The 11,510-nt window shown below is 39.6% G+C and overlaps 1 protein-coding gene across 1 annotated transcript in view; it reads right to left on the minus strand.

Moving 5' to 3' along the window:
• UNC80 (unc-80 homolog, NALCN channel complex subunit) overlaps positions 1–11,510 on the minus strand; it is a gene marked incomplete at its 3' end in the record, with an annotated part of 190,042 nt that overhangs the window by 46,221 nt on the left and 132,311 nt on the right. The window contains exons 31-34 of the mRNA XM_023510374.1: positions 6,871–7,052; positions 6,021–6,152; positions 3,337–3,523; positions 2,662–2,793 (exon numbers count right to left, since the gene is read on the minus strand). Coding sequence (XP_023366142.1) covers positions 2,662–2,793; positions 3,337–3,523; positions 6,021–6,152; positions 6,871–7,052 — 633 coding nt within the window. The remainder of the gene's footprint in view (positions 1–2,661; positions 2,794–3,336; positions 3,524–6,020; positions 6,153–6,870; positions 7,053–11,510) is intronic.

Below are 11,510 nucleotides of genomic sequence, written 5' to 3' on the forward strand. Positions count from 1 at the left end.
GGGGACAGGAGGATCAGCTCACATTATTGTGTCAGTGAAGATAAAATTCTAAGTGGAGCCTAAGGTATTTTTCATAGGTGCAACTGATATGTTCATGTAAGTGTATGAAAGATGGTGAGCACTAATATAGGTGGAGAAAATACACACACATATTTAGGGTATGAATGACACAGTAACATTCTCATCTTCATCAATAAATATAATAAGTAGTAAATTAATAATAATTTTAATTCCGGGCAGCACCTGTGGCTCAGTGGGTAGGGCGCTGGCCCCATATACTGAGGGTGGTGGGTTTGAACCTGCCCAGGCCAAACTGCAACAAAAAAATAGCCAGGCTTTGTGGTGGGTGCTTGTAGTCCCAGCTACTTGGGAGGCTGAGGCAAGAGAATCGCCTAAGCCCTGGAGTTGGAGGTTGCTGTGAGCTGTGATGCCACATAACTCTACTGAGGGTGATAAAGTGAGACTCTGTCTCTAAAAAAAATAATAACAATAATTATAATTCCATATGGGAATAAATGAAAGGATTTAGATTTAGAAGCCAAGGAAGGTAGGAAGGGAATTTAGCAGCTTATTAATATAAAAATGTTGATGTCATTTTTCTAAAGCACTAATGAACTGTGAGCCTTTGATTCTCATACCGCAAGTTATACGGCTATTCAGGATTTTAGAGGGTCTACAAAGAGAGTAAATCATGTGTACAAACGAGATGCATGTGGAAATCTTATTAAAAATATGTAGATATAGTGGGGGATGCCCTTCTGGAAGGATGGAGTAAAGATCCCCAAAATCTGTTCCTCCATAAAAACAATGAGAACATTGGCAAATACAGTCAAAATAAAGTTTTTCAGAACTTTTGAAATTAACCAAATGCTTGTAACAATTTCAGGAGAATTTATTTTCTTTTCTTTAAAAGTAGAAAATAAAAGGTAGAATCTTGATAAGATCAATGGTATTTCTTGCATCTTCACTTGACCTATTTTCCTCCCTCTCTTTCTTGCTTTTTAGTAATCTTGCAAACAAAGAACCTTGCAACCATGCTGTGGGAATGAGCAGCCTAGGAGCTACTGAAGGGGCAGAGCAGGTTTGGAGTTCCCTAAAAACCTTAGCTATGATTTAATGAAAAAAGAAAAAGAAAGAAGGTAATTAGAAGGAAAACTAATCTAAGTAATATGATAAATGCCTCTCTAATCCAAATATGATAAATGTAATTTGGAATAAATTTAAAAAATAAAACAAAAAAAAAACAACCTTACTTGACCTAGCTAACAGCTCCTTTGAAAATCCCCATTCATAGGACTTGTTTTTATTTAATTTGACTCAAAGCTTACTTAGTAAAAACAGCTCTATTCCTAGGTCATTTGCCAAAAAAATTAGCAAGTTAAGTTGTTTAACAATGCAGCTGCTTGGGGTGTTTGTGTCAGTTGGGGCAAGCAGGAGGATGACAGAGAGAGAGAGAGAGAGAGAGAGAGAGAAAGGCCTAAAAGGGGAAATCTGAGGAATACCATTTCCACAGGTGACTTGTAAACCTCTGACATACTCCTGGCTATCTGGATGGCTGCACACATATGCAGGGTTGTGCAGCAAAGACCCAAGAAGTCCCTAAGATCTCACTTCTGGCTTGAGACCCTACACAAGTAGAAAGTGGAAAGATAAAGACTAAGGTATAGTTTTAGATTTCTAGAAAATTGAAAGTGTCTCCACACATCCGAAGTGTTCCTCAGCAAAGGCTGGAAAACTTCCTAGTTCAAGGCACTTGAGAACATCCATCACTGTCTATCTCTACCTGACCATTAACCTAACTGAGAAGAGATTTCAGTGATCACACTCAACCAAGCATACAGACCGTACAAAATCAGTCAAGGAAAATCACTAAATAAACAAAGAGCAAAACAACAACAATAAGCTACAAAAAACCCTCAGGAGAAAAGGGGACATTTGATTTACAGAGTTGGTATACTATATGTGAATACTTTAAGTTGACACACCAAGAAAGCGTTACTCATATACAGAAACAAAAGCATTCAATAGAAACTATCCCCAAGGGGGCTTAGATGTTGGACTGACTAGACAAATTAGCTATAGTAAATGTTATATTTTATTTTTAATTTTATTATTATTATTATTTGAGACAGAGTTTCATTATATTGCCCTCGGTAGAGTGCCATGGAGTCACAGCTCACAGCAACCTCAAACTCTTGGGCTTAAGCGATCCTCTTGCCTCAGCCTCCTGAGTAGCTGGGACTACAGTCGCCCGGCTATTTTTTGATTGCAGTTGTCATTGTTGTTCAGCAGGCCAGGGCCGAGTACAAACTGGCCAGCCCCACTGAGCGACAGGCACTGCCCCATTTGTTTTTAAAGCTTCCAAGCTGACTGGAATGTGTAGCCAGGATGCAAACCCTTAACTGCTAAGATAGTGTTAAGGAACCCTCAGCAGCATGATTATGTGTAATGAAGTTAAAACAGAGCCAAAGTAAAAATAACAATTGCTAGGTTAATGATTTTTTTTAGGATGCCAATCTAATTTTTTTTTAAAACTTTAAGTCATGAAACAAGTTATTTAATGAAGAGAGTGCAATGAAGTAAGATAATGATATTAATGGGAAAATGTTTCAAAACAGGTAAATTCCCAGTAGCAAAGAAAAGACTGGCAGGAGGACACACCTTCAGCACTGACAGCCGAGCGCACTGACCACACGGAGCCCCGGCGGAAGGAGTAGTTCCTGTGGGAGGTGCTGGACGTGCAGGACGGGCTCACAGACAGTCGGCGGGACGCCAGATTGGTGACTTCTTCTACTGGCAAACAAAATGGGAAATGTGAACTTTGGTTTTACACCAAAGACTGATCATCATGACAACTATGTTTGTACTTAAATCACAAGTGTATACTGCTTTCTCACCAGAAGGCTTAAGTAATTAGAGTGTACTTAGGAAAGGGGGAGGAAAAAACTGTATAAGAGAGAAAGAAAATTCCTCCCAAAGTTTCTACAAAAACAGGACAGTCACTGAGTTTGGAATGATACTTGTGATGGTTGAAAGTACTTAAAGATTGGTTACATCAACTTTAATACATAGTCTGGATTCAGCTGTTCCCTGAATCAAAACCACTGCTTGGTCCATTACTGGGCTGGTTCATTCATTGCGGCTAATTTCTTCCTCTGAAAACAGGCCAACTTTAAGCTTTAGAAAACAACTTTTTCTTTGGATAGTGTCGGGAAGTGACAGAGAGATGGGAGCAGGGCCTATAACTTCCTGTCACATAAAATCATCAATGTTTATTTCAAACCAAGCTATATCCCAGTGCCGCAGCCCCTCTGATTTCCCAGGTTTGGAGGGCACCTTCTTCTTCTGGCTCCGAGTTTGGCGTGCAAGTGGGCTCATAGCAAGCCTCCTGGGTGATGGGGATGGCGGTGATGAGACTGGCTTCTCTACCAAGACGCTTCTTCTCCTCCTCTTGCTGCAAGTTCTTTAAGATGTGCTCTGCCCTTTGATGGGAGCGGGACACGGCCCGGGCTGAAAAGGATTTCTGTGGAGACAGGAAGGCAAGCTTACTTAATAGCAGTTCTTCTCTGAGATCACAGGCCTAAAAAGGGTTCTAGTACATCACACAAATGTGGTAGTTTGTCCCCAGGAAATATTAGGATATCCATGATCCAGTTTCATGAAGACTTGTTTTTCTACCAAATTTCCAGGCTGTATATAGCTAAGCTACTTTTTTTGCACTCAATCTGAATGATTCTTCAAGAATATCTGTAATTTCTAGAAAGAATTCTATTTCACCTTTAGGACTTGGGGGATTATCAGGGATTTCCTCGGAAACATTAAGAGAAAATTACTTTTTTTCTTTTTTTTTTTGCAGTTTTTGGCCGGCGCCCTACTCCTTTGAGCCACAGGCACTGCCTGAGCAAATTACATTTTTTAATACTATATTTCTTTCTAAACTTTTTTGAACTGGTTTTAAAAGAAGAATTTTTATTTCATAAAGTTAGTAAAATTGGAAGTCAGTACCATAGGAAAGAGGAGGAAAGAGATATTTCTCATATAAATTAGTCATGAATTATTTCATTTTTATAGCACAAGTATCTATCAAGCTGCAACTACTCGAGGTTTGTAGATAAGTGGCACGCTGTAAATCCTTAACAATATTTGTAGAGACAAAGTTACTGAATAAAAATTATGAGAGTTGACAGTATTACAAAGTTTGAATGTAAAATACGCCTCTGTGTTTACCAGCAGTCATGGCATACTGGAAAAATATTATAGTCAACCCACTCTTCCACAGGTGAACGATCAGAACAATAAAGAGAAGATCCAGGTTGCAAAATGGCTCTTATGTTCATGCCTTAGTCGTGACGCTAATGCCAAGACAAGGTCTAAGAGCTTTGGGGACAGAGTCAGTGATCTCAGAGCCAGGAAGCGAGGACTAGAGTTCTTCCCTACTGACTTGCGGTGACCTCTACGTCCAGCAGCAATTCCACATCGCTGTGCTGGTCACACAGGGTTCTAGAGACAGGCAAGGGTTGTTGACTGGTCTTCGGAAGGGGCTGCATTCATAGAAGATCTCTGTATGCCGGATTTTAACATAAGACTAAAAGTTTGCTATGATGTAAGTTATAGCAGCAATAGAGAGCATTTGATGGGCCACATGAAAATTCATTTTCAGGGCCAGGCGGCTAAGCCGGTTTATTACAGTAAGATATAAGGTAAGAATTGTGAAATAAGAAAGAGAACTGGATATAGAATCAGGACATAGTTTTAAATTCACTTTGAACTGGGGTAGAGAGTTTGGCTGGCTCACGTGAAGTCATCGCCTCTTTGGAAGAAAAATCAAAGACCCTTATGTTGGTGGTTCAGAGGCTGAAATTACTGAACATATAGGAGAAGAATCAGGTGTGTCTTTCTCTTTGTCAAGAGACTGTTGATATGAAGGTACCATATGCAGAAGAATTAACATTAAATAGGAATGCTGTGATGGGTAAAGAGTTCAAACAAACAGTTCTCCAAAGAAAACTATAAATGTCTAGAAAATGTTCAACCTAATTTCATATTTTCAAACTAACCTTTTCAAAGAAATATTAATAAAATAAACAGTACAGTTGGGGTTTTTCACCATGCAAAGTAGCAATAAAAAAAAACACTAGTTAAGAAACTATTTTTCCAATTCTATTATAGAAAGGTAAAATGATATAATCTTTCTGGGGGTATTTTGTGAAATGTGTTAAAAAATCTTTAATAGTTATTATATCAATTGCCATATATTCCAGAGGAATTTATTCAAGGGAAATTTGGCAAAGGGATATGTTCTTTTTATATTTTTGCTTTATTTTCCAGATTCTGTATATTCCTTTTGTATTTGGAAATGTACTATTAAACAGGTGAAAAAGGAATATTTTGAAGATCCACTTTTTCAAAAAGTGTTTATTCTTGAGTTTTGTCTGTAAGTGTGTTCTGAACTTAATTGTTGCTGAGTTAGTTGCACACAGAAATGATAAAGCCAGAGGTTTCACAGCGGTATTTGTGATGATGACCTCGGTGAACAATGAAACGAAGAACAAACTAAGGGTTAAGCAAAGAAAAAAAAAAAGCTGCTAGAAAAAAAGAAAAAGAAAGAAAAGCTGCCAACTCTCCTCCTTTCCTTAATCTTTCAGGATCACTGTCCTTAACTTTCAGGTAGCATTTGTAATACAGGTTAGATGAACATGTTTGTTTTGTAATAGAGGCAAAAGGGTACTTTTGGCCAAGAAATTGAGACCTAATGATTTACGTTGCTTTGTAAGTAGCTGCTACAGAGGTTATAAAATAAATCCATATTGCTTTGGACATCTACAAACACTCACTACCAGACAGCAGTTCTTTCTATTCTATTCACGTGAACAGAGACCTTTTGTGGCTTGATTTGCTGTTGTTATTACTACATCCTTATGACAAGAATGAACAAACTGCCTCACACGTTCGTTGTTATCCTCTTTCATATGTACAGTGTGGAATCTGGAGACAGGGGAACCCACGTGTCTGTTACTTACAGACTGGTCTTCATTAATGGGGTCCTGGACACTTCCACTGCACTGAGGGACCCACGGAGGGTCAAACATCGGGACGGATGGCATTCCCAGCACCGGAGAGGGCAGGGTGAAGTTTATACTGGGAGGTGGGATCTGTTAGTCAATATCAGAAAAACGAGGTAAGATGAAATAAAAGCAAGAATGAACCTGCAGTATCCTTGTGATGCGATCTGAGTAAGCACTAAGGCTCTAAATGACTCCTCAGAGCATGAGCATGCCTTATAGAAAAGGGCTCTTTCCCAAGATTTTCTGTTATAGAGCACAGGATGAACTTGGGCATCAGTTTATTGATCAGTTAAATAAAATCTTTCAATCAAATGGTCTCTATTTGTTTATCACCCCATCCTCTAAAAATCTTCTGTATGAGTATATGTAGCAAATTGGTGAATAATGCCCCAAACCTTTCTGTGCTTACCTCTAGGGATGATTTGACTTCTTACTCTGTCAGGGGCATCCAACCCTTTCTCCCCCCACACATTGGAAGAATATGAGTTGTTTTGGGCCACACATTAAATACACAAACACTAATGACAGCTGATGAGCAAAAGAAAAGGTCGGTGCATACTTTTCTCTATATGTGACAGCACAGATAAGCAAAATAGTTCTCAAATAATCTGCATGTGGCCCACAGGCTACAGGTTGGACACCCCTGTTCTATGTTTTTCTATATTTCAATTTTTTAAAAATAAATCATTCATGCATGGGTTAGGTTAATCAGAGAGAGAGAAAAAAGAAGCCTATCTTTGGCCACATGTTATCAGTTTGAGGTTCAAGGATTTAATCTAATTCTCATGTGAGAAGTAACTCTCACCTTAAAAATCTGTTGTGCGCCTTCCTCCATCCGGGGCCAGACCTGGTATCGGAACCTCCAGAGTGTATGGAACTTGAGGACAGCGTTTAATCTCTGTACGGTCTCTTGGTGGTGGAACTCCGACATTAGCATGTCTGAAACGGCCTCGGGGACTTTCACCGCACACAGCAGGAACATGGCAGCTAGAGACAGTCAACAGGTCATCAGCTGCACATTTTAAAATCCTGCTTAATTCCTGAGGTTGGCGAGAAATGGTAACTGATCCTATCTCCTGAAAATGACTGCAGAGTGAATGGAGCCAGCATACCAGCACTAGAAAAGCAGACTTGGTTTCTGTCACCGGCAACCAAACTTTGTGCCACCCACAGTCTTTCAATAGCTGTGAGAGGGTAACCACAGCCTGAAATTTCAGTAGGATAATTCATCCCAATGAAAGCTTCCTTTTGCTCACAGGGAAAAGTGAATACCAGAAGAAGCAAATGAAAAAAGAAAATTATACTCTGAAATATGTTTTTTAGAAAATGGCTGGAATTAAAGTAACACAAGGAAGAGACATAAAGATACACATTCCAAACCACTTCAGTTCCATTAGCTATATTTAAAACAAAATCCACATTGTAGATGCTACAGAAACGTCTACCCTTCCCAGAGATAGAAGAGAAGGCAAAAGAGATTTCATGAGTCATGATACCATTTAAAAAAAAAATGGGTGGGCAAGTCAAACATCAGTAAGAGAAAGGTCAAGGGCCTTGGTAAATTATAAAGCTAATGAATCATGAGAGAGAAATACACTCTACAAACTACAAATATAGTCTAGAATCTCTCTTGTACTCCTTCCTGGACCCTCAAAACAGGATTAGGCAGTTGTGCTGGAGGCCTGGGGCTGCGTCCTTCCTCTGAGACTTCTCTTCCATGTGATATTGGGCAAACTCTTGACTTTTCATCTCCACTGTTTCACTAGTAAACTCTCAATAGTAATAGGGATGGTGATGGTGATAATAACAGCTGATTCCAAATTTGTTGTGAGAATAAAGTAAAATAATATACGAGCGAGTGCTTTGTGAAGCTCCATTTTTCTACAGTGTTTTAGTTTGTAGAGGCAACATGGTGTGATGGGAAGGGCATCAACCTGTGTGCTCAGAAGATCTGCGTTTGCTTTCCTGGTTTTGAGCTGTGTGGACTTGGCTAAGTCCTTTCAATTCTTTGATTTCTTATCTACATAATGGTTTATCAATGAGATAATGTGTGTGATATTGTTCAATAACAAAGGTTAATTGTTGTGACCACTAGCTTTTGATACTCTTCCTTTTCTTTAGTCTAAATTTAAACAGCCCAGCTGCTTAAATCTCCACTCTTTCACCTTCATGTAAAACAAGTACCAAACCTTCTCTCGAGTTTTAAATACCATCTTCACTCTTTAATTCATTGCACTTTTACCTTAATATATTTCCTGGCAGAGTTTTCTCGTAATGCTCACTAATCCTCAGATGCAGCGGTATTTTTACAGCACTTGTTTTCTTCCGTTTTTAACACCTTCATGACAATCTCCTGAAAGAGCTATTTTCTTTTGCTTCCATGGCTTGAAATTATTTGAGTTCTTCTTCAACTTTTCTGATACCTTTTTCTAGCTAGGCTTCTTCCTCTGGTCCTCTGGCTGTGAAGGAGGCCAATGGCTCAGTGGTCATCCTTCAGCTCTTTCTTCTCTACTGATTCTCCTTTACAGACCCTGGCCACTCCTGTTGCTTCAGCTGCCCACGAATCAGCTTATTCCCCAAGTTTACCTGCAGCTTTGGCCTTTCTCCTTAGCTTCAATGTCACATCACCAACTATCTGTCACTGGTTCCCCTTCATCCAAAAGTTGCTATTCCTCATTTTATAATTTTAAAATGTATGTCATAGGCTCGGTGCCCATAGCACAGTGGTTATGGCGCCAGCCACATACATTGAGGCTGGTGGGTTTGAACCTGGCCTGGGCCTGCGAAACAACAATGACAACAACAAAAAATAGCCAGGCGTTGTTGGGGGCACCTGTAGTCCCAGCTACTTGGGAGGCTGAGGCAAGAGAATTGCTTAAGCCCAAGAGCTGGAGGTTGCTGTGAGCTGTGAAGCCATAGCACTCTACTGAGGGTGACATAGTGAGACTCTGTCTCAAAAAAAAAAAAAAGTTTATCTCATAAATTTGCACATCATATTTGTAAATATTTATGGAGTACATGTGATATTTTGTTACATGCATACAATGGGTAATGATCAAGTCAGGATATTTTGAGCATCTGTACTGCTAGTGTTTATCATTTCTCTGGGTTGGGAACATTTCGAATCCCTCTTCTAACTACTTTCAAATATACAGTAAGCCATTGTTAACTATAGTCACTCTACTGTGGTATCAAACACTAGAACTCATTAGAACTTACTCCTTCTAACTAACGACGTGTTTGCACCCATTAACTAACCTCTTCAACTCCCCTCAGCACTTGAAATCACTATTTCTAAAATGAAGCTGTTGTGCTTACTGCTGCTTGTTAATATTAAATAATTTACAGTCTGTCTGCAACATTACTCTTTGGCTCAGAACCCATGAGTGGTTTCCACAGTTCAGTGGGAAGTTCATATTCACAAACCTGTCATTCAAGGTCTGTTAAAATCTGAGTTCCACTCACTTCTCTGGTGACCCCTCTGCAAAAGCTACTCCAGTCACCAAATCAGTCTCCTTGGGCTTTCCAAATAAGCCCAGTGCATCCCCACATTTACGTGGTTTCACATATGCCATTTTCCTTCATGGCTAGCAATTTGGTTTGTTTATTTATGTATTTATTGAGACAGAGTCTTGTTCTGTCACCCTGGGTGGAGTGCTGTGGCATGATAGTTCATAGCAACTTCAAACTCTTGTGGTCAAGAGATCTTCTTGCCTCAGCTTTTCTACTTTTAGTAGAAATGGGGGTCTCAGTTTTGCTCAGGATGGTCTTGACCTCCTAAGCTCAGACAATCCACCTACCTCAGCCTCCCAGAGTGCTAGCATTACAGGTGTGAGCTACCTTCCCCTGCCTATTTGGTGTTTTTAAAGTTCAATCCACCTGTTTACACTTTTCACAGACATTTCCATGATTGTCCCATATTTGGGAAGCACAGTCCTTCCCCGAACTTTATCAGCTCTCTCTGAGAAGCATGTGGTATAGAAGCAAAAACCTAAGTTTCAGTGCAAATAAATATATTTTACAAAGTTATTTGTTATAGTATGGTACGAAAAAGCAAAAGGGTGGAATCAACCTAAACTTTCATTATTAGGTATTCATTAAATCAATCACAGTATCTATTCATTCAATGGAATATTTTGTAGTCATTCAAAAGAGAGAGGCAAAACTATAAACTAATGTTTAAAACTGGTCTCCTAGATACAATGAAAAGTGCAAAAGTCTTTGCAGTATGTCCTGCTTGTGTGAAAAAAGAAACATGCAATATATACGAAGTTCATGAACTTGCCACTGTGCACTTACATTGGCAACACTGCACAAGCAACTCTTGAAGGTTTCCTCACCTTGGTATACCTGGGTCTCACCATAATGCTTGTGTTGATGTGTGGTGGTGTCTTGAGAGTGGCCTTCATTATTATTGTTGCGTGTTTTGGTGTACCATCACAGGAATGTCACAGCTTAAATCAGAGCAATAAGCAAACATTACGTTTCTTGTTTGACTTGGCAAGAGTGGAAGTGAAATCAGGGACATGTTGGTCCAAGTTTATGGGGATAATACCATGAAGAAAATGGCAGCATACAAATGGGTTGAATGTTTTCCTTAGGGGCGAGACTACACCAACTGATGAAGAGAGGTCAGAGTGCCTGGTAACAAGCAGGACTGACAGGAACACTGCAAAAGTTTCTCCAATTATGAGTCAAAATTGTCAGCTGACTGTGAGAAGGATATCAGATCAAGGAACTATTGACAGAAACAGTTTGAAAAATCGTAACTGAAAATCTTGGCCCACACACACTGCTCTTGCATCATGACAATGCCCCAACTCGCACGCACCATGTCTCAGGGAATTTTTAGCTAGTGAACAGATAACTGTGGTGGAACATCCTCCCCCTCGCCGAATCTGGCTCCCAGTGACTTTTTTTTTTTTTTTTTTGCAGTTTTTGGCCAGAGCTGGGCTTGAACCCACCACCTCTGGCATATGGGGCTGGTGACCTGCCCTTGAGCCACAGGCACCACCCTGACCTTTTTCTTTATCTAAAGATAAAGAAAATGTTGAGATGAAAACATTTTGGTGACATTCAGAATAGCTCTGATGGCCATTCCATAAAAAAGAGTTTCAAAATTGCTTTGAAGGGCGGACTAAGTATTGACATTGACGCAGTTTCCCAAGGGTAGTGCTTTGAAGGTGACCATAATGATTTTTATCAATGAGGTATGTAGCACTTTTTCTAGGATGAGTTCATGAACTTAATTGTCAGATCTTGTACCTACTGACATACATATATATGCCACAGTGTGGGGTAAAAGATTTCTGAGAAACTTAAAAATTGTTGCCTCTGGGGAAGAGAAGGGGGGATCATGGGAATGAAGGTGGTACTTTGAATTTCATACACTTTTGTACTATTGGAATTTCACCACATACATTCTTAAGATAACTTCATTCTGGG

This window comes from Otolemur garnettii, unplaced genomic scaffold, assembly GCF_000181295.1.
Source record: "Otolemur garnettii isolate 467f Iridium unplaced genomic scaffold, OtoGar3 scaffold00013, whole genome shotgun sequence".
In the NCBI taxonomy this organism is placed as follows: Eukaryota; Metazoa; Chordata; class Mammalia; order Primates; family Galagidae; genus Otolemur; species Otolemur garnettii.